The sequence below is a fragment of the Crassostrea angulata genome, chromosome 1 (genome assembly GCF_025612915.1).
Source record: "Crassostrea angulata isolate pt1a10 chromosome 1, ASM2561291v2, whole genome shotgun sequence".
Classification (NCBI taxonomy): Eukaryota; Metazoa; Mollusca; class Bivalvia; order Ostreida; family Ostreidae; genus Magallana; species Magallana angulata.
Window position 1 is genome coordinate 43547189 of NC_069111.1, and position 24054 is coordinate 43571242.

At 35.9% G+C, this 24054-nt stretch overlaps 2 protein-coding genes across 18 annotated transcripts in view; one reads left to right on the top strand and one right to left on the bottom strand.

Annotated features, from left to right (window-relative positions):
* Positions 1 to 4521: 4521 nt before the first annotated feature.
* LOC128155736 (heat shock 70 kDa protein 12A-like) lies at positions 4522 to 7915 on the top strand. Its single transcript, XM_052817617.1, has 5 exons — positions 4522 to 4640; positions 5007 to 5348; positions 5670 to 5888; positions 5984 to 6134; positions 6530 to 7915. The coding sequence occupies exons 2-5, from the start codon at positions 5028 to 5030 to the stop codon at positions 7594 to 7596; spliced, it is 1758 nt and encodes a 585-aa protein (XP_052673577.1). The 5' UTR covers positions 4522 to 4640; positions 5007 to 5027; the 3' UTR covers positions 7597 to 7915.
* A 148-nt stretch (positions 7916 to 8063) lies between these two features.
* Positions 8064 to 24054, bottom strand: part of LOC128193000 (protein TANC2-like) — a 48387-nt gene continuing 32396 nt past the window's right edge. For 9 of the 17 annotated variants that reach the window (XM_052817199.1, XM_052817356.1, XM_052817282.1 and 6 more), the window contains exons 3-21: positions 19485 to 19655; positions 19049 to 19210; positions 16943 to 17188; positions 16496 to 16747; positions 15996 to 16169; positions 15404 to 15624; positions 15074 to 15212; positions 13789 to 14935; positions 13339 to 13359; positions 12111 to 12342; positions 11611 to 11847; positions 11296 to 11472; positions 11045 to 11129; positions 10680 to 10937; positions 10209 to 10384; positions 9880 to 10104; positions 9563 to 9709; positions 9205 to 9305; positions 8064 to 9089 (exon numbers count right to left, since the gene is read on the bottom strand). In XM_052817199.1, the coding sequence (XP_052673159.1) occupies positions 8900 to 9089; positions 9205 to 9305; positions 9563 to 9709; positions 9880 to 10104; positions 10209 to 10384; positions 10680 to 10937; positions 11045 to 11129; positions 11296 to 11472; positions 11611 to 11847; positions 12111 to 12342; positions 13339 to 13359; positions 13789 to 14935; positions 15074 to 15212; positions 15404 to 15624; positions 15996 to 16169; positions 16496 to 16747; positions 16943 to 17188; positions 19049 to 19210; positions 19485 to 19629 (4335 nt within the window). In that variant the 5' untranslated portion in view covers positions 19630 to 19655 and the 3' untranslated portion in view covers positions 8064 to 8899. Of the gene's footprint in view, positions 9090 to 9204; positions 9306 to 9562; positions 9710 to 9879; positions 10105 to 10208; positions 10385 to 10679; positions 10938 to 11044; positions 11130 to 11295; positions 11473 to 11610; positions 11848 to 12110; positions 12343 to 13338; positions 13360 to 13788; positions 14936 to 15073; positions 15213 to 15403; positions 15625 to 15995; positions 16170 to 16495; positions 16748 to 16942; positions 17189 to 19048; positions 19211 to 19484; positions 19656 to 20021; positions 20197 to 20998; positions 21691 to 22431; positions 22624 to 23297; positions 23398 to 24054 lie in introns of those variants that run through there. The other 8 variants (XM_052816962.1, XM_052817431.1, XM_052816884.1 and 5 more) reach the window with 8 other exon arrangements.

Sequence of the window (24054 nt, forward strand, 5' to 3'; positions counted from 1 at the left end):
ATCGTCAGTGCTAGAAGCATTTTATTATAGCATAAATTGGATTCATTCTCAAGCTTCATGTATTAATCCGTGTGAGGAAAAATTTCTAAAGCTTACTCTTGAAGGTGGAAAACGAATTCTTGCGAAACCAGTTAATAAGAAAGAACCAATAACCATTGACATTCTTATAAAGCTTAAGGGGGAGTACCAAAAGGATCCAGATAATGCATTGAAGTTGAGAGTTTTCTTGATGTGCTTATTAGGATTTTCGGGATTTTTGCGGTTCAGCGAATTATCAAACATTCGGTTGTGTGATATCAAATGGAAAGAAGCTTACATAGAAATTAATATACCTAAAAGCAAAACTGACATTTACAGAAGAGGAAATGTAGTTATTATTGCAAAAACTGGAAATGATATGTGTCCCATTTTTTGGTTGAGAAAATATATTTCATTATTGCAACTGAATGTTTCTGCAAGTGACTATTTGTTTACAGCTATAACTTACAAGAAATCTTTGGGGGGTTTTAAAGTCGTAAATGCATCTAAACCATTGTCTTACACCAGAGCAAGAGAGATTCTGTTATCGGCTCTCAGCAACATTGGCCTTGACGGTTCACAATTTTCTTTACATAGTTTAAGAAGTGGGGGTGCCACTGCTGCTTCGAACAATAACGTTCCAGATAGATTACTTAAAGTACATGGGCGTTGAACTTCTGATAAAGCTAAGGATGGGTATATCGACGACAGCATTCAGAAAAAACTTTAAGTTTCGATGAATTTGGGCTTATAAATTTGTTTAGTCTAATTTACACCTTTGTTTATTTGCGATATTGTAACGAACGCACCTAACCTATTTCATTTTGTTGTTGTTTTTTGAATTAGACAAGAAAAGATTTATTTTCGGAGGAGTGAAACGAGGGAGAAAATAAATGAATTTCTTAACGTTTTTTGATTTACGACATTACGGAAATCTTTATTCTATTATTAGTAGTTTCGTCACGCACGAGTGACTTGGCGCGTAGTATAAATAGTTTTTCATGCATGATTTTGGTCATTGCGACGTTCGTTACAAGGTTGTAAGGAGTTGATAGTATCCCTCCCTGCCCGCCCTGTACACTGTATTGCACAATTTACATGTTTGTTTATATGGTATGCAATTATTTTATATATACGTTTGTGTCTAATTGTTATTAAATGCGATCTTGTAACGAACGCACCTAACCTATTTCATTTTGTTGTTGTTTTTTGAATTAGACAAGAAAAGATTTATTTTCGGAGGAGTGAAACGAGGGAGAAAATAAAAATTATATATGGCGCTTTATAAATTTTGTATAATAATAATAGTAATAGTAATAATAATAATGTATAGATTATACTAATCTCAATGAGATGAATAGCTCTGTATTAAGAAATCGGTAAACTCTAATTTCAACATACTTTATAGCTAAACTCAAATTAAATCATATTTAAAATTTTGAAGTAGATCTATGGGTATACGGGTCTATGGGTCTAGATCTATGTTGAGCATCCTGAGACTTTTTAATTTTTGCGATTAAACGCAATGATTTTGCGATTAAATGCAATGATTTTGCGATTAAGTACACTGATTTTTGCGTTAAATTGCAATTAATTCATTTGCTTATATATACACCTAGTATACGTACCGAGTCCGTGATTTGATGACACAACTTGACACATCACAAAGACTCAGTTTCTGGTTTTCACTTGGATTATCTGATAATGAAAGTTGTCATAACTTGAAAGCACCAGGCACTTCTAAGCAAACGTATCCTGAAAAGAAGGATTGCGCTTTAAATAAATACAAGAGAAAAAATTAGTCTTTACTTATATTTGTTTCCAAATTCTTCCTAAAAGATGACATGCAAAAATGCTATTGACGGATGCACCAGTGATGTTTGCTTGCCGGATACTTGGTATCTAGACTGTGAGAAACAATTGAATTGAAAAAACGGAAATGACTCCTTCGCTTAGAGCATTATGCTAAGGGGCCTTTTTAATGAAGACATGTCGATTCGCGTGACAAATTAAAACAAATGGAACTTGCACAAACAGTTGCATTGATGGCTATACTATGAAAATTTATTGTTTCCAAGATATTACCAAATTGAATAGGTGATATCACCTTTTCAAAAAGTAAAATCATCTATTTGAATAGGTGATTTCATCTATTCAAACTCAAAAAGTGATACCTGTTTCATTTTGTTTTCAAATATGTGATATAAGATAAATAGGTGATTGATAGGTGATAATACCTATTCTAATAACTGCTATCACTTTTTGAATAGGTGATATGACTTATTCAAATCAGTGATATAAGAATTACAATAAATGCCAAATCAGTCCGTCATATTGATTAACATTTTCACTTTCATTTGACAATGATATTATATAATAATAAAGCATTATGGATGGCAGTTAAACAGTGTATGTGCGGATTATTTGATTTCATTGAATAATTAAGATTCGATTTATGAGAAACAATATGTAAAACCATTAGCAATAGAGGAGAGAGCTCGACGAGAAAAGCGAGAAATGTCTAACATTGCGTTTGATGGACAGATTGACGGATGATTGTGGCATAACATTAGTCTGTCCTGAAAACATAAACCTCTTCTTTTGGTCTGAATAAAAAGTCATGTTTACATTCAAAAACTGTTTTGCAATAAAACGCAATAACTATTGCGTTTAAACCCAATACCTTTTGCGATTAAACGCAACGATTATTGCGTTTAATCGCAAAATTATTGCGTTTAATCGCAAAAATGTTTGCGTTTATTCGCATATTTTTTTGCGTTTAAACGCAATACTTTTGCGTTTTTGCAAAACTTTGCGTTTAAACGAAAACCTTTGCGTTAAAACGCAATGTTCTTTGCGTTTAAATGCAATAGCTATTGCGTTTAATCGCAAACTTTTGCATTTAAACGCAAAACTTATTGCGATATAACGCAAAAGATTGCGATTAAACGCAAAAGAAATTATTGTTTCTGCTGGCCTCAATGGGCTTCCGTAAGCTTCCGTAGAAATGTGGAATTTTTACCTATAAGGCTGTTTAAAATTAATTCTACGTTTAACATAACCCGCGCGCGTAGGTTTCGGCGAAATTGTCGTTTTGAAAAAACAAACAAATCCGGATTTGAAAACTCGTTCCGGTTTGGGTTTTCATTTAGCGACTGAATTATACATCCTGTATGAGAAAAAAAAACATGCTCAAAGACAGCATTGAGGTATTCAGTTTTGACAATACAAAGAAAATGAGAGTTTATGCCACTATCAAAGTAAAAAAACAGAACAATAATGGATCAGACAAACACATGATCGAAGTTGGCAGTAAAATCTTATTTCGAGATTATTAATGGCGGTTGGCAAGTCACAGAGCCTGAACCATGCCGAACCAACTTCCACCCAAAAAGGCAAAAACGAGGTTTGTTGTATGTATTTATTTAAGTGGTCCATCAGCAACTGAAATGACTACCCATTTTATTTAACAAAAACTCAAAATGTACACGGTTAAGTTTTTGCATTTCTTTAAAGAAGAGGAAAGCTTAAGCAATTTCTTACCACCACTGTACTAAAAAGATATAAAAAGACTTAAAAAAATTATACCTATCTCCATAGACTTCAATGTTAGCTTCAAGATGTGATAAATTTGTTCCTTTTTAACTTTTGACCAATTTCAAAGGTGAATGACCATATAAAATCATACTAAGATTTCAGTGTGCGAACTACCAATTGATATTTGGTTTACAATATAATAATTATGGATATACTACCTTGAAGTGAAGCTATGCATTAAGTCAGCATAATTTACTGATTTAGACAAGAGTTTTGACAGTATAATGACTGCAAATCCCTTTTATTTGAAATGTATCTACATTTTTAATAACATGTTCAGGAATAATAATTCATTCTTTCACAATATATAATAGGAAGAAACTAACAGGTGTCCCAGCTAAAGTGGAAGAACAGAGAGAAATTGAATTTATTTCAAGAACCCTGTCTTGAGTTCTTAGAAGAAGGTACAGTGAATGTTACAACACAACTCTGATGTGTTAAATTTTAAAATGTGTCATTATGAAAATGTATGAAATAATGTCATTATTTTGATTGTAGATAATCTGTGAATCACATGTGTTGCGCAACATTTTCCCTGAAAAGAAAGTTTTCCCTTCTGTTGCTATGTTGATGTAAAGCCATTGGATGTACCACTTGATGTGCTTGCAAGTCACTCCACTTCTCGTCCAGTATACATGATGTACCCACAGAAGGGATATCAACATAAATTACACAAAAGTATATGCCTTGAAAATGCAAAAATGAACATGGACTGAATTCTACCATATGTATTTTATGACAGTGTTGATGTATTAATAACTGAATGGGTGACTTTCAATAAATACACACTTGTTTGAAATTTTTGTTTGTTTATTTTTTTCCTCCCTCCCTCGTAGGTTTTAAATTTTCATGTTATGTTAAACGTAGAATTAATTTTAAACAGCCTAAAACGAGAGATAACTCTGTATATATACAGAGTAATAAACTTATATATTTACGACATACGGTATACCTGAGGACAAACCAAATGCATGTTGTCCCATGTCCTTTAACTGTACATATACTTGTGACCCAGGATATCGAAGGTAATGTTCTTATTCATTTTTGTATGACAAATCAATTTTCTTTAATTAACATCGTGCATTTTAAAAACAAAACCCCAAAATTGGGTAAAATCAACATTTTGAAGAAGTACTTTCGTTTTGAAAAGGATGTTAAAAAAGAATACAGTGAACATTCTCTCTCTCTCTCTCTCTCTCTCTCTCTCTCTCTCTCTCGTAGTAGTAGTAGTAGTAGTAGTAGTAGTAGTATTCGGCAACTTATTCATATTATGTTTTTGTAGCTTGATAATATTATTTGATAGGAATATTATAATTGTTATTCGTTAATTAATTAGGCATGAAATTGTTAAAATTAAATTAAGAACAAACTTAATTATCAATTTCTAATAGAGGCTGTCCGCCAATTTGAATATGGCTGTTTCTTTACCGGATAAACTTTTCTTGGCTGCCATAGACTTCGGAACAACCTTTTCTGGGTATGCCTTTGCCGCTAGAGGCGAGTTACAAGATGACTTATCAAAAATTTATGTCCCCCACTGGCGTTCTTCAGATGGGAGCTTGATTTCATACAAGACTCCAACCACTGTTTTATTGGACAAAGATGAGAAAATGGTTGATTTCGGTTTCGATGCTGAAACCACTTACGCAGAACTGTCAGAAAATGGGGAACATGAGGACTATTTCTACTTCCGACGATTTAAGATGATGCTCTACGACCAAGTCAGAACAAAGGTACGAGAAGGAATATATATATATCTGAAAAAAAACAACAACAACAAAGTTTACATGCATGAATCCAGGCAATTTTTTTTTTCAAAAAAGGGTTAAGGGTTAAGAGGGGATTTAGTTAAAAGGGGAATATGCTTCAAGCCTCCTTTTCGGCGGTTACTTAACTATGTAAATTGAATATATCTGTTCGTTGGTCCAGATTCCCTTACACCCTCAATTCCTCTTTATTTTCGCATGTGGTTTCTTTGCCCCAATCACGACTCATTTGTCTCAAGTCTCAAATATATTTTGAACATCATTTGTGTTTTCCTCTCTTTCTTACAGAAATTGACAGTAGATACAACGGTTGCAGATATACGGGGACGAGAAATACAGGCTGTAAAAGTTTTTACCCATGCTATACGATATCTAAAGGATCATCTGCTGGATTCTCAAAAACCCAAGGGGAAAATTGTGAAGAATGATGACATCCTATGGGTTCTAACTGTTCCAGCAATTTGGGATGACACAGCTAAACTATTCATGCGAAAAGCAGCACAAGAGGTATATAAAGCAAAGAATCAAAGACGTATCATATAATATTAACATGACAAACTGGTACTTTACATGTACATTTGATTTTCTGTTTTTTTAATTAGGCGGGTATACCTGGCCATCAGCTGATGATTGCATTAGAACCAGAGGCGGCCTCTATCTACTGCAAACATCTTCCCGTAGAGAAACTGGAGGGAACCAACACAATCAGCGCCTTCCAGCCAGGGAGCAAGTACCTGGTACTGGACGCTGGGGGTCAGTATATAGGATTCACGTACAAGCACTCGTTGAAATGGTTTTAATGTCAATTTTATGCAGTGGCCCTGGCAAGCAGTTACCAATATTCTTTACGTAGTCATTGCAAACATTGATATATTTTGATGTGAAAACAAGCAGTTGACATGGTAACGTAATCTTAAGATTAATACTTGCAACAGTATATCAAATTAGAAAAAGCGTCGTTATATGCAACATGAATATGTTGTTACATGTATGAAACCATGTCAAAAGACAAAATAATTGGAAATTCTTGCTTTTTGAAACCATGGTAATGGCGAAATGGTAAATTTGAAACCAAGTTTCGCTCTTTAAAATAGTAACCTTTTTTTTAACAACAAAATGTACATCTACATTACATATTTATTTAAAAGGGGGAACAGTGGATATAACCGTACATGAAGTCAAACCAAATGGACACCTGAAGGAACTAGACCGAGCGAGTGGCGGCGACTGGGGTGGAACCAGTGTGGACATGGCCTTCAAAAGCGCTCTGGCGGAGATAGTGACGGAGGGAATGATTGAAGGCTACTGCCACAAGTTCACTGGGGACTACATCGAACTGTTCAGGGATTTTGAAATCAAGAAACGCAAATGTGGAAAAGGAAACAGCTCAGATTCATTTATCACGTTGAAAATTCCCGTAACATTTACCGACGAATGCCAAGAAACTCTGAACACAGACCTTACCACGCTTGTCAACAAATCTACATACAAAGATCATATTCTCTGGAAAACAGATAAGGTTAGAATAGATTTGCCGACGTTTGAAACCTTTTTTAAGCCAGCTTGCGATGGAATCGTCAAACACGTGAAGGAGTTGTTCCAGTCACCCAAAGTCAAAGGTGTCAATAAGATCCTAATGGTTGGCGGGTTTTCCGAGTCAAACATATTACAGGATGTGGTTCGGAGGGCGTTTCCGAATTGCCAGATCATAGTTCCACAAGAAGCTGGTCTGGCCGTTCTACGTGGAGCAGTTTTGTTTGGCTGTAATCCAAAGGCCATAGACTCCCGTATTGCAAAATACACCTATGGCGTAGCCACAAATGTTGAATTTGACCCAGAAATCCACATGGAATCCAAAAGGGAAATCATTGATGGAGAGGATTACTGTACTGATATATTCGATAAACACGTGGAGAAAGGTGATGAATTAATTGTCGACGAAGCACAGGGCGAGAGATCTTACCTTCCAATAACCCCACAAACGACGGAAGTTTCATTCAGTATTTACACCTCGACAGAGGATGACCCGTTTTATGTGGACTATTGCGAAAATATTGGAAAATTTGAGGTCAGCGTTCCTGTCGGTGCGGATGATCGCTCTGTCAATGTAAGGATGATATTTGGTAGAACTGAGCTCACGGCCGAGGCAAGGGTAGTGAAAACAGGGGAGATAATCCCCGGACAGTTTGAACTCCCTGAAGAAGAGAAGATTTAAAAAAAAAATTTCAGAGGTCCCAGAAACTTTTTTTTTGGTAGACGTTTTTATTTAGTTATAAGTCTTTTCCAGTCATATATCAGAATAGTAGGCTTCATAAACTACATTTAGTTTGATATTGAAATATTATATATAACCATCATAAACCTAATGTATATTTTTATACCCAAGTGTGCAAACATTCAACGTTACTGTTTTCTTATTTTATGACTAATTTGAACAGTTGACGTATCTAAACTTAGTTTGTGATTTATTATATTCTAGTTATATTTCAAATATTTATACCTAAATTTGAACATTTTCTGTATATTAACTTTTTTTTAATCATTTTTAATTACACCCCAATTATTGTATACGTCATTATTTGAGCATAAATTACACAATTATATGTATGATTAATCTGTTTGACATTATTACTCGTCAATATAGTGTTATGTTTATAAATATAAGAAAGAGAAAAGAAAACAATTTCTTCAATTTATTTATTGATAAAAAAATGACACAATTAGTAGTCATTTCGCTAATTGCACTTGTTCATGGCAAAGAAATGATAAAATGATTTAAATTATTGATGCTACAATGTTTTCATAACAGCATTTTTATGTACACTATATACACTGAAATACTCAAATAGAATATTTTATACATATGAAAATTGCATTTAGCAAGATCTAAATGAAAGTGAAAGTAGCATGAGAATGGACACCTACTGGAATGTTCCATGCTTGTTCCTGAGACAATGGGGCCAACAATCAAAACACCTAACTAAAGTTCTTAAAGTTGTCTCTCTTTGTCACATTTCTCCCCACTATCTCTCACTCAAAACAGCAATAACTTTGTACATTCAACCAATAACTCATGGTACAAATATACAGTAACTGGAGTTAAACACTTTGAAAACACTATGATGTACAGTATGCAATGAATGATGCTGATAAACACAGAATGATGCCATTTCTTTCAAACACATTTTTTTAAAAAAATGATCTATACATGGATTAAATCAAAAGCACTCAACAACAAAGAAGACAGGAGTCCATCAAGTTTACAGAACAAACTCAGCACCAATCGGTCACAACCACTTCATGGTTTACAGACATATCTTTCAACAAAATGTGCTTTATCAAAATTATATTCTTTCACTCTCCCAATACCACAAATTAAATCATAGCATCACATTTTCATTTTCCAAAAATATGTATGTTGAAATATGACTCTAAAAATGGACTTAAAGCTATGAATTTGATCACGTCACAAGCAGTTGGTTTTGTATCCCATTGTCCATATGATACTGGTATTTTTTCTATAGAGCCGTTTCCTCTGCTCTTCTCTCGCCCCGATCCATTACATTGGACTGACTTCCATGAAGGTTCTCATAGCGTGCCTGCTCTGTGCATTCATCACGTACTCTGGTCAGTAATCTTTGTAATTCTCGGTTGCTGGGAGCTAACTTTAAAGCCTCTTTTAAATCCTCAACAGCTGAAGAGAATTGTCTGCAATAGAAGTTAAATATTCACTAAAATTCAGGTACAGATAAAACTGATTCAAACTCTTCATTATTTTTTGACGTAATTAAAAATGGGTGATCATGATGCATCATAAACAAACCTGTCGTCTCGTTTCGCCCGAGCCCTTGCATAGTATGCTTCAAAGCATTTACTTTTTATTTGCAGTGCCTGTGTGGCCAGATCAATCGCTGATACACAGTCCTGGAAAACAATTTCAAAATGTTTTAATTTGTTAATAAATATGTTTCTTTCATGACTTTTGAATTTCAGTACAATAGTCATTAATTTTTTGTGTATCTTATTCTCAGAATGATTTTTTGTTATAAGTTTTTGTTAATTGTTTTTTTTTTTTTACAGTATTCTTTGTCAAATGATTCCATTTAACTGATTAGGACAATCTTATTGCATTTAATTACATTAAAATTAACACCCTCTGAGTGTCCAGATATGCAACTTACATTAAGTTTCCTTTTGCATCTGGAAAGATTGAGGAGCAGGTTCAATTTTAGGTCTTTGAAGGTTCTTGAGTCTTCCACCACATTTTCATTTGGAAATTTCTTCAAAGCATACTGGTATCGCTGGGCTGCCTCTCGAATACGGTTTTTCTGTAAAGACAAAAACAAATATCCACATTTAGCTCAAATTACAACACAAATAGTTCAATAAACAGGTAGCTTTTCCTTCTGTCTGTTTCACCATGAACACCAATTCTTCACACAAACACCTAGTTGGCTTATAAGACCACAGTAACACTCTAACCTATATGACTTCTCACCTTATACAGCACATTTCCATCCTCCATCAACTTGTTGAGCAGCAGTATCAGTATGTCTGGTTTTCCTGCTGCTACGGCCCAGGTGGTCTGTCCCAGCTTGGCTCCCTTCTTCAGGAAACACACCACCACGGCTGTGTTCCTCCTGTCTATGGCTCGATCCAGCGCCCTCATCCCGTTCTGGTCTGCATGCTCAATCTGGGCTCCTCTCTCCAATAAAGATTGCACCTAAAAAAAATGCCAAAATGTTTAAATTTTCGAAACATTGAATTAAATTCTAAGATACTTTTATTCAGGAAATCAATCTTAGAAATATTGAATGCAAATCTTACCACTTGAGCATCACCATGGAATGCTGCAAGTTGGAGAGGAGTTCTCCCCCTTCTGTCTACATGATGGAGATTAGCTCCCTTGTCCAACAAGGTCTGTATGATGTGGTGGTGTCCCTTCAGACAGGCCCAGCACAGGGCAGTCAGACCTTCCTTGTCCACCTGATGCAGGGAGCTCCCTGAATAATAGGCAAACCAAAGCATGAATTTTGTGCATATTTAAATAATGCAAATCACAATCTCATTTATTATTGTAAATCCATTACATTGTATATTCAGCGTATACAATATTTAGAGAAAAATGATTATTCAACAGATTTGTCTGGATTTGATTTCACACATTACTGCATGTACCTATTTACATACAAGTGGAAACTGCTTTCGATGATAAACGCTAAACACTAAACACTGCAAAAAGTAACTGAATTTTACAGTATTACACATTTGTTTTTCATTCAAAATGAAATATATTACCTCTAGCTAACAGCATCTCTAATACTCCAATGTGGCCTTTGTATGCTGCTATCATAAGAGGTGTTCTCCCATGTTTGTCTGTCTGTTCCAAGGAGGATCCCATTCCAAGAAGTAGGTCGGCCACATTCCAGTGACCAGCATCCACAGCACACAACAGTGGGGTCAGGGATTTGTTGTTTGGCTGGTGGAGACTGGCTCCCTGGTCTATCAGAAATAGGACCACATCCTTAAAACCATGGCTACAAGATGCCGTCAATGCTACAAAAAAAGAGCAAGATGATCAAACTTTAATACCATATTCAAAGAAGATTATTTAAATATTTTCAGCTGATTTTGAGTAATGAAAGGAGTAATGGGGATCATACCTGTTTCTCCCAGTAAAGTATCACAGTAGTTGATTCCAAATCCATCAGATGTTGCAGAGTAGTTATGTAATAGGAAGTCAATGATCTAAGGGAGAAAAATTGACAAAATTTAATTTTAGCTGCATACAATTATCAGTGTGGTATTTTTAACACAAGCTTCCAAATAGTTATACCAAATAGTTATATCAAGTATATGCATAAGTTATCATTCATTTCATAGTTTAAAGTAAGACAACATGCAAAGCACCTACATTTGTGTGTCCTGTGGCAGCAGAAGCTACCATTGCCTGCTGCATGGCCTCCACTTTAGTCAGCTGACCATCATATTCTGACCAATCGCATTGCAGAAGGAAGATGAGGGCATCCAAATGGCCATGCATGGCGGCATGAACAGCTGGGCACTGACCACTCTTATCTACATGTGACAGCTATCAACAAAGAAGAAAATTAAAGTTACATTAAGATTTGCATATTTAGACAGCATCTGTGACAAGTGCAAATGTATACATTTTTTGGGGGCCAATACATTACTGCTAAAATCTTTATAGGTCTAAAAGTTTTCTTACCCGAGCATTCCTCTGACACAGCATCCTTAGGATCTCCGTGTGTCCAGCACTGGCAGCATAACACAGAGCCGACATCCCACTGTCTGAGACGGCGTCCACACTGGCACTGAACTCCAGAAGCAGGGACACCATGTCCGTGAATCCCTCCATAGCCGCAATACACAGGACCGGCGAGTTGTTCTGGTACGGGGTTCTCATGTTGGGGTTGGCCCCCGACAATAAGATCAGTCGACTGACCTATAACAAACAGTCAACTTGTAAAGCACTAGACATTTGTCATTTGCACATTTTTTGGCAATGGTTTTTCTTGTTTTAGGAAAAATATTCCTTGACATCCCTAATATACAATATGTTCTTGCGATATTGATAAATATACAGTACAAACTTAAAAATAAAACTAATGGCAATATTGAATTCATCAGATTCATTAGTTGTGATGATTTCTAAGACTGAACATTTATTTTTCAGTATGATTATCAATTGAAACATTAATTTCCAACCTTGACATTAGGAGAGAAGAGGTTGCGGTGAGATGCGAGGGCAGCGTTCAGGCCCTCAGAGCTGAGGGCCATCCAGTAAGCCTGCATGTCACGGGAGGAGTAGCCACGCTGCTTGCTGACATTTTTGTAGATGTGGGCCTTCAGAATGTGGTGCCCTAACTCTATGGTTTTATCAGGGTTCAGTGGGGCGGATATCCTTGACAGCTTGAACGACATCAAAGCATGGCCAAGTCTGAAAGAAAACTTTCCTGTTAGATTTCAACTGCATGATTTTTTAGTACAAAAAAAGATACAAATGACTTAACAAAAAGCATATATATATTTTTTTTAAATGTTGAAAAAAGAAGAATTATCTAAAAAATTCTTGAAAATTTACAATCTCATTTCCCAGAACCTATATCTATATATATGTTCTAAGACTAAATTCCCATTTATGCAAGATTATAATACATGACAAAAATACACCACACTAAGTAACAACATTAAGATTTCTAGTTTTATATATATAGTTTGTTGTATCATCATTTTCCCCATTAGCAGAGCAGCTGACACTGCATGGTGCCTCACCCCTCCAACGTCTACATGTTTTACTCTCTGTGATTGTCAAGCAAGCGAAGTAGCTCTGAGGAGATCTAGTTTGCACAGAGTCACACTATGAAGGACGACATTTTGACAGTGAGACTGCAGAAAATTATTAGGCAAGAAATCACAACTTAAATACTGATTAAAACAGACTAAAAGACCAAAAAACCTTCTTTTTTTTTGACTGAATGGACACAATGACCTTTTAAACAGACCCCATTAGTTATATAGTTTTTGGTGCAAAATTACATACTGACAATACATGTTGTGATTTGTTGATCTAATGTTTAAGTACAGATGTATTGATAAGGATACATAATTTGTGATAATGATAATGATGGTGACGATGAAAAAAAAATAAATAAAAAGAAACCAGTAAGCAAACAGAATCAACATAGGGAAAAAGTGCATTCTGGGTAAAATGCAGACTTCTATGAATAAGGCTGGTATCATGCAGTTTAGTTGGTCGTTATATTCAGCAGATTTAGCAAATGATAAATCAAAAAGACTGACTACAAAATCAATTCAAAGTACTAGTTAAAGTATCAAATTAATCGCGTAGCCAGTTTAGTATCCATGGTAACCACAAATGAAAAGGAAGAACCCAAAAACGTAGATATACATGAATATTAAGCTATGTGTTCACCTTGGGTCAAATTCGGCACCACTGAAGGAATCAAAAACAAAAAAATAGGACCAATCAGAATACAACAGCATCAAATGTTATATTAGTATATAAACACGTCATAATTCATATTACAGCATTTTATATATAAAAAAAAACTCTATATCAGCTAGGGAAGGATTGTCAATACATCACTGAAGCATACATCAGGTATAAGGGATATGAGGTGTATTTACAAAAGATTTTTTTTCCAAATATACAACAGCTGATGAGTGAGTAGGAGGACAACAAATTGAATACTGTTATTGATGTGATGAAGAAAAAAAAACACCTTAAGATTATTAAGGACACATGCTCTCTTGTTTTTTTTCTAAATGTGTGTATAAAGCAGAAAAAAAAATTGTTTCTCCCTATTGATAGAAAAACTGGAAGATGAGGAAGAAGAGTGGTTAGTGGATATAAACTACTCACCGAAGATCACAGAGAAACTTTGGATTGTCTGCCTCGTCGCGGCGGATAAGCCACTCCCTGAAGGCAGGGTGAAAGAACATGTAGGTGGAGTCTTTACGCAGAAACAAGAAGCCCTGCAGCATGCTCATCCGCTGGGTGAACTCCTCCCACGGCAGAAAGTGCTGGGTGTAGCCAGAGTTGATGGTGTAGTAGATCTCCTCAAGATTCATCGGATACAGAGTCGCCAAACACACAACCAAAATAGGAGACACCTTTTCAAATGACCTCACACTTTGGAACTTCAAGTTAAAATGTAATAGGAACACTTCAGAAATGTTCATGGGTAATATTTTGTAGTTTGAACTTTTAAGCACCAGGTGTCCTCTTTCTATCAAGTCCAGGGTCATCTTGCAGAACAAAAATGACCCTTTGCTAAGAGTTTGTAGATGATGACAGAATTTGACTTGTGTCGATTGTTCTAGTTTACCATTCAGTGATATATTATTTCCAATACTAGGACTTGTTTCAATTCTATGGTTCACATAATCTATCAGGTCTTTTCCTATAAGGTCGTTGTTTTGGTCTCGGTCAATACAAATAGTTGTGAAACCCAAGTCTTTTGTGATCTCCACCAAGGAAGAATGAACAGTTAACACCAATTTCAACCACAAAGGAAACTGTTCAACGTGGCGACACAGAAATGAAGCTATCGTGTCACCATAATCTGGCTTGTGGAACTCTGCCTCATTCAGAGAGTCTATCACAATCAAACAACTGTCTGAAGTAATTCTGCCCTGTTCCTTCAAAGATTCTAAAGGATCCAGGATTCCTTTAATGAAAGCACTTGAAGGATTTTGCACACACTCCTTGAGACTAAGCACATGTTGTAAGTGTGGATCCTGCAGGAGCATTTCGTGGTAGGCGGCGAGCTGTGGAGCTTGAGATAGCTGAGCAGCGAGACTGTGGACAAACTCGGGCACCAGACAGGTGACATTATTATCTGCCTGACAAAAATGGTAGCCAACTACTTGTGATCCCAGACTTCTCAGACAATCGTAAGTAAGATTGGATGTTGATGCACTCAGGCCATGGGACAAGGTGGATTTCGGACTGTAGTTTGTAAGACCATTGTACACCATACGATCCCTGTTTATCTTGTGTTCACTCCCTAAAAAAAAGAAGAAAAAATATTTTGCAACTTGGTAAGATGCAATGACACTGACAGAGAACATAATATATGTAGTGATGTTGACTTAGAATACCAATTCTATTTTGGTTGTCTATTATACTAAGAACAAAGACTGACCTTCTACGAGCCCACTCCGGCCGTCAGTGAAGAAGCTGCTGTCCACTAGCTGCTCTATGATGGCGGTCTTTCCTGCCCCAATACCCCCAGTCAGGACCACACCCCTCACTCTGTCTGTGGTGGGCTCACTGTTCAGGGCCTGTAAATAGCACAACAACCAAAATAAAATATCAAACTACTTCTATGTATTAATTAAGAAGATGTATCTGAACTATAATTTGGATAATATATCCCTGTTTTTTGTTGATCAATTGAACTTTCTCCACAACCTTTCTTAGGTACATATAGATATATATGTTCATTATTCATACATTAAGCAGCATTACTAACCATTTCTATATCCTTGAACAGCCATTCCCTCCCAACAAACAGTGCTTTTCCCTCATTGTGGGGAACCTCAAACACCTGAGCCTTGAGTCGTATTTGTGGTGGTTTGATGGGGGTTATTGTGATGCGGCGCTCGCTAGAGTGACCAATGGTGGCCCGGGCAGAAGATCTGCGAAAGTTTCCCCTCTTACCAAACAAATCTTCTATCTGTCCAGGTGTGGAGGCTAAAATGCAGAAATAAAATGACAATCAGCTTATTTGGTATGAATATGCAGTATGAAACAGTGTTAAGACTTATCAAGTTACTGCATTTTTATACCCAATGATATAGAAATTTCACTTGAGTAAACAAAAGTTAAAGATTCAAAATCAATATTCATGGAAAATAAACCTTTTGAAAAGTGAAATGATATTGAAAATACACAAAACAAAAATAAAATGATAGAATTTCCTTGTATTCAACTGTAAAAAGTAATATGCTACTTCAATTTTGAATCATATTGCATCATATTTCTTACAATCATCACTAAGCTGGACAATAATCATTCCTATTGTGCCACCCTTTGCAAGATGGTACCAGGGATGATGAACTTACTTGTGATGGAGTGTGGTCTCTTGGTGGTGGCGTGAGGACTCATGCTATTGCCGGTACTGGTGGACATAAAAGAGTTCATGCTCTCGGCGCTTGGGTCCCTGCTGCCGGTGTAGGTGAGGGACTCGGTCCCCATTCGAATTCCACTGTAATGTCCCCGTTCACTCCCAGAGGAAGCTACACATCAATGGTTCAAATGTTAAACTTGTTACATTATAAACAAAACTTCTAGATGAAGCTATACATGAATTACTACAATGTTTAATTTCTTACATCAAAACTTTCTACATTTTACAATTTGGTAAATCTGAAAATCTTGTGCAATCTAAACTCCAGGGTCTTAAAAAGCACACATTAAAAAACTCCTCTGTATTCAATTAACATCGTGAAAACATTTATTTAAAAAGACCAACAAAAAAATTTCAAAATAACAGACAGTTTCACAGTTCATGGTATGTAAAACAAAGTTAAATATTCAAAGACAAAGAAAAAGGCCTATTTACCAGTGAGAGTTGACAGGGGACTGGTGTCAGAGATCCCCCTGTCTGGGGTGGGGATTCCCCTCTCCGGTGTCACCTCATTACTGCCTATAGAAGACACACTGGTAAATGTGTCCTCTGTCTGGTTCCCTTGGTTACCCTGCTTCATGGGTGTCATATGAGAGGGGTCATTAGGTCGACCCTTGTCCGACAGCAACAGGCCCAGCCTCACTATTAGATCATTCTGGGCAACATCTGGAGATGGAGGAGGGGGATCTATGCATATGCAGATAAAACAGAATCAATGTTCTCATAATCACTATCACAACTAAGAAATCCAAAACCAGAAATAAATTTGTGTGACTTTTTTTTTTTTTTTTTATCAGAATTCAGTTTTAAATAATGATAATGCATTATATGATAATGCACTGAAACATGTTTATAAAAAAAATTGCTATTTTTCAAGCTTACCTGGATGATCATTCTGGTCAAGAGCAGGACCTATTCTGTCTAACCTTGACAACTCATCAAGGTCATCATATGGGGTCAGACTAGGGTCAGCTGCAGGGTGGAGGTCTGGAGACCCCATGGCAGGGTCTGGATTAAAGCCCCTGTGTGAGGAGTTAGGTGTACTGGAAGCTGTGGGTGACAGGGAAATGGGTTTAAAGAACCGGGACCTTGATGGTGGTACTTGGGGTTCAGGTAACTGGTTTCCACCTAAGAAAATGAAATAGATAAAATTTACAGTATTGTTTTTTAGTGGTCACAAATTCACGTGTGACATTCACTCATTATTGGTAATCTCCTCATACTTTATATTAACAAAAGTACCGGTACTCACTATAAATCATAAAATATGAATATTTTTTTGAAAGTTGTATATATACACTCACACTATCAAACATCACTTGGCAATATTGCAATTAAAATCAAGATCATTTTGCTAGGAAAACTATCATGACTATAGAGGTTGGAAGCTGCAGATAGCTGTGTATTGGAGGAAGCTCTCCGACTCTCACACATCTGGTCTGAATGAGATACATAGCTGATGAACAATTACAAAACCTGCATGTCAATTCCAACACCAACTGTGCAAATTGAAGCAACATTTTATAGCAATTATTCTATTTCTGTTTGAAAAAAAATAAAATCCCTTTCCCTCTATTTCTACTCCATTGTCTTTTCTTCTTACTTTATTTTTGCTCTAAAGTCACAAATGATCTGAAACCAACAGCTAGAACTCATTCAAGTTTAGCAATATCTGTTTTAAACCCCATAAAATGCTTGCCTGGTTTACCTTTCTCATCACACACTGGTGATGACTCTTTTGATCCCTCGGTAACAACAATTCCAGCACAAATCATCTCTGGATTACAAGTCTCCATAATGCACAGATCACACAGCAAGCATCACCTTCGAGAATCAGACTATGACACTGGAGTCACTGACTCCTCCAGACTAACAAAGCATGCGGAGGAGAACTCAGATACAATACCTAATCATAGCTCTCCCCTCCTCACTCAAAACTAAACACCAGGAAGCTCTTCAGTGGATGGATCAAAGATCCATGAATTGAATAATAGCACCACTGATCACAAACTATAGTGAAAGCATTAGCAATGTGTGTAAGGGAGAGGGGGAATCAGAGTAAAACATTTATCTTATAAAAAAAAAAAGCCAATGCTAAAGAGAGACATTAATGTTCTTTGTCACAGATGTCATTTTATGCTAAAGGAGCCACTATACTATAATCGGAAGACATTTGGGAATTACAGTCCATGAAATAGCCTCAAACGGAGTATCCACATGCTCTAAGAATTCTTCACTTCATGCACAAGGTTACCAGAAATACCCCCTATATCCACAAAATCAAGCTATCACCTTCTGTATTGATTTGTGTCCCTCATTCTTTATATAAAAAAAACCCTTCTATTTTTTTTTCCTTTTAAAAAAATGTGTCTGTGAGTGTTTCTTTAGTGTTTGAAATCGATAACCATCTTTACAAGCATGTGTCACTCTATTAACTACGGGAGTCTTAGGAGACACATGGGCTTTGTTCTGATGTTTTCTCATTTCCATGGAAATGACTGCTTTACTGTGTCATCGATATTACTGTCACATAAATTCAGAGCCACCCCCTGGATTATATGCCCTGTGGGGTAAACCTTTCACTGCAAGATAGCATGAGTGTTTAATATTCCTTATCTCAGTCCAAGGGTCAAAATCAAAAAGAGAAGGTTAGCTGTTTCAATGTATCAACAATTTTTTTGAAAGGGGGAGGGGGTTTCAGTTGTAAGTAAATCGATGTTCTGAGCTTGGGCATAACTGAGAATATCTCTTCTTCTCCCTCTTTTTTTGTCTCCTTCATGTCATGCATTACTAAAGTGCAAAAGCATGCACAAGCAAACACATTCATGCCTTAATAAAATCCTTAATATTAATAACATGTAAAGTGTTGAAGATGTACTACAAGCTCCAATGTTCAAGTTGTTTTTATCTAAGTACTTTTCTAAGTACTTTTCATAACCATTGAGATTAAATATATACATTGTACAGTATGTATGCCTCATAACTTACTGGTATGCATATTTGAGAGTGAAAAAGACTTGGGTGTGGTTTGAGTGGCAGTTTCCGAAGACTTCATATGAGGTGTGAAGTGACCGTTGGTCTTCACCCTGACTCGGCTGTAGGGGGATATGTCACTGCTCTGTCTGATGTGGTGACCTGCCTCTGTGGGGTCTGTATGAACATAAAGGGCATCAGCCAAACATTCAAACTACAAGTATCTTGCTTTGAGTAGTGCATGCAATTAATTTGATAATTATATAAAGCCTAACAAAATCAAACATTAATGATACCTAACAAATCTTAAAAATGCTCATTCCAGCGTTAATCATCACAAACTTGCTAGTTACTGGACAAATACATGTAAGTATAAGATATGTCTCAAGGAAAAGCTAGAGCCAAGGCACGTTCAGCCAAATATTCAAGCTTTCTACAAGCCTCTACTTACTGTTTTCACAGATTCGGCAGCTTTCCGAGTAGAACATGCAGCTGTAACACTTTGCATGTCCACAGGTGTCAATCAAGCGCCGCTTCTTCCCTTTGTCATAGGGCATGTGACACAAGGGACAGCAGTCCGCCATTTGCTCCTCCATGCTCAGGTCACGCAAGATGTCAATGTCTGAAAGAAACAAAGGCAGAGACTTAAGTTCTCAGTCTCAGGTGGAAAGTCCTCATCTTTGAAATCACAGTTATGGCTGGTGTCCCTTTTTTGTGCTGTCAAGAACTAAATTATTTTTAGTACAATCCAGCGAGGTAAAAGTTTGCAACACTGAACAAGCTGAAAAGATCCAAACAAAACAAAAACGGTCTAATTCTTCACAATTCTTTTTCATTCATATTGCTTTTTTGCATTTCTCAATAGGAATAAACACATCTTTTCAGCATATGCTCAGACACTTGTTATATCGCCCTTGAAATTGAAGGGAAAAAAAGACTTGATCTTTGTCGTTTCATCTTATTGTTTAAGATGCTCTTTCGTTCATACATATACGAGGATGATTTTTAACAAGAACCACTTCATGTGCTTTACACTGCCGTGTTTGTCTTCAATACACAACAAATTTGACTAGTTAGCTCCTAGGTATCGGTGATAAGAAATATTGGCAAGAGGAATTGAATAAAAACAGATGTTTTGCACAATCAACAGGAAATCTAATTAACCAGTAATCTTTTTTGTGTATTTTTTAGATGTTCCCTCTCCAGTGTAAACTAATGATACCAATGTGTTTTTATTTATCATAATTGACAGTTAATAGTAACACTCTACATATTGTACTCTCCTATTAATAATAACTTTTCACAAATAAGAAATGTTTTCACTATTATGGCTTATCATTTATTTGCATCTTTTAAACTGCATCATGATTTAGACTACCGCAAGCAAGATTGTGCAAGATATGCCTTTTTTTTTCATATCAATAGTACTTTTCACAGCTATTCAATTCTGAACACAATTTCTTTCCATCAGAGATTAGCACTTAAAGATATGAGGTATGTAATTATTGAATGTGTAACACCCACAAAGCAGACTTTATCATTTGATGACGTTAAATAGTCACTGCCCACTCTGCAGCTAATCAGCCTGTGCAATATCTGCTGTGCATTAATCCCACACCCAGGTCTGGGATCCTTCTAACAGCACAAAGAATGACACAGACCAGTCTTAAATCAAGAATTAGTGCTTTGGCAGCACATCAAGGAGTGAATTAGCCACTGACAGAAGATGGAATAGGGACCCGTGTTATCTAACAGAATTAATTAGGCAAAAGATGCACAAGTTATGTGTCATTGCAAACATGGCCCACAGATTACGTAAGACACTAAAAAAAACTTGAAATGAAAAACTTCAAATTGGCACCTACATGTTATTAACTAATGGCATGACTTTAAATGAAAATATTGATGTACTAAATTTTCAGATGCAAATAAACAATCATGATATTTTGAATGATTTAAATTTACTAGTACTTGCCATCAAAATGACCATCTAAGAATTTCCGAACCCCTAAGGATACTTTGCTGTTGTACATTTCACCATTTCTGCTGATTAAGGCGGTCATTTCATTTTAATCCTTTAGCCTTATCAGGACTAACAACTTGCCATTAGTTAGGTGTGGAATATACACTGCTGCTGGATTAATGGAAGTCCCTCATTAATCTTGACAAATCAGGACAACAATGCCGAGCCGAACCCTTGTCTTTTGTTTTTTACCCAGGGTATTAGTTCTAATAAGATTTCTAGTCCCGATTAAAAAACATAAAGAATAAAAATTCACAGCAAACCAAGCAGTGTGACTGACTTCTGCCCTGCCATTCACAAAGAGCATTTAAAGTTTTTATTTCAGAGTTTTAAGTAAAATGTCTTAGGAGTGTATTTACGAGGGTCCATCCATGGGGAACTAATTGAAGCCAGTGTCATTAATGGGTGTTTTAAAATGATAGATGGAGGATGACAAAGGCAAATTGTGACAGAAAACTACAATTTGTGAAGAATCGATATAACCACAAGTTTGGACCTGTTATACAAGGCCATCCCTGTCATTCATTCACTGCGATCTACAACTTACTGGGCGTGCATGTTCAAAGTCATTAGTTTTCTTAAAAGATATATTTCCTTATCTCTTCTTATAAAAATAAGAACAGTATTAAATTCTTACACAAGTTTTAAAATTTATAAGTATACTGTAATACGAAAGTCAAGTGCCAACCTACCTTGATATGGGTGAAAAGGTTAAAGCCCAGAGAAAAAGAGAAATTAAAATCACATATTCATTCATATCACCAAGATTTATATGAACACAAGAATACTTTTCCATTTACTTAAAAATTCAATGAGATAAATCGCAAATAAACAGACAGTGAAAGTTCACAATAGCCAACTGAACTGTTGTAGCTTGACTGTACATAATCGGTGTGTATACACCTTTGGCAGGCCCCACGTCAAAACTCAATCTTGAATGAATGAACCATACATTTTTGTCAATGGGTATGATTATGTGCCATAAATTCCGAGCGACAACAAAACTTTCCAGTATTGCATGTACGATGTTCCACTACATCAAACCAGGCTTCAAGGCGATTGTTTTACCAACAGTCTGATGGGGTCATTAGAGAGAAACACTGAGTGATTATGTTAGACTGATGTAGTTTTTAACTTGTAAACATGTTCAATATCCGGCTTACATTGAATACATGTGTCATTTATGCCACACAGCGGACTTTACCTGTACCGGTAGGGATATTAAAACATCTCAAAATTCAATAAACAGAATTTGTCAAACGTCAAAGAAAGAAACTTTTTTTTTCTTCAGGGAACAATTTACATTAAAATTAGCATACATGTATAACACCTGAAACCTTCTTTCTTAGCAAAACCATAAAAAAATTCCTCCTACCTTAGTTTTATAATTATTCCAACTAAACCCAAACATATCAAAAGCTCGGCAATAACTTGGCAGTAAATGACAGCTTACTGTACATGATTCATTATAACAACCTTCATCAGCAATTAGAAATCCCCTCTGATAAAAACAGACCAGTCAATAGATAGACTACACATACTTTCAGCCCGACACATAACACGGCGACACTGCATTTATCAGGGGAAACATACGTTTTATCTATTTCTACCTGGTCAGAATTCTTTACTTATCCGGCTGGGCTTTCAAATGGAAATTTACATTGTGGGAACTTTAATTCATGTCCCCAATCTTAAATCAACAAGGCCTATATATTACAAACATTGTTGTACAAGAATAAATTGCAAGGGGCAAAGTTTGAAATCTTTTAATTTTTTGTGTAGTAATATACAGCATAAATATGAACACTTGGCGCTGTGGAATAATTTGTCACACATATACACAGAGAGAATACACAATGAATGAATATTACTCAAACAGTTTCAAAATTGATAATAAAACCACTTTCAAAGACCCTTTGAAGTCAAAGGGCTGTTCTTAAGAAGATTTTCAGATTTGGATATTTATATACAGGTAAAGGGTACCAAACCCCAAAACATGATTTTTGGCCTAGATTAAATAAAAGTTTGTCGACTATAAAAGTTCCAACAAACGGAACATACACTTGGTATTTACTTTATGACACTGAACAAACAATGCTGCTATTTATAAAACCAACGCACTGTAAATTTTGAATGGAATTTACATAAAGTCAAAAAATTAATTACTACCTCCGGTTAAAATATATATCAAAACTTGTTCTCCTGTTTAAAACTAGTAAACCTAGGTAAATGAAGACTCACCTTGATTTATACACCTTGTCCTTGCATCATTGTTAAAAATACACTTGTAACAGCCATTGACAAACAAGGTTATTACCCCATACATCTAAGAGAGGTAACTCTTCAACTATTGATTGAATTATAAAACCAAGTTCACTCCCTTAAATCATGCCATTTTTCAACGCACCAGAGCACGTGCAATCTTTGTTGATAAGAGTAAAATGGAAAAAAAAAGAAGTTAATATCAAAAGAAATGAAATATACTATTACTGTGTGAACTGAAATATTTCTTTGTATTATATGCCATGCAACAAAAATAAAATTGCAATATGTTCAATTGAACACTCAAAGTAATTTCCTCTCAAGTAATAATTTTAAGACAAAGTGCTTTAAACTCTCATCTTTCGATGGCATGAGCCATATACACATAAATTTGCGTCTTTCCATAGCATGGAACCTAAAAATCTACAAGTAAATGTGTAATACTCAATCCTCAGTTCCCGACTGCATCATCTATATTAATCTTTTCTCCCATATATCTGTCACCTTACACTTAAAAGTACACACCTACCAGGTAGATACATGTTTTGCAAACAATGCACATTATTAAATCTCTCAGCATTTATCACGACAATTCTCTCTGTTTTATCTGTTTATCAGCTTGCTGAATGACAACAAAAATCCATTTTTCATGCTTATCAAATCACAGGACCACCCCGGCACCCACCTGTAAGACAAAAGATTGTCACCTGTTCCTGTTGTCTATGGGCAATTCCTT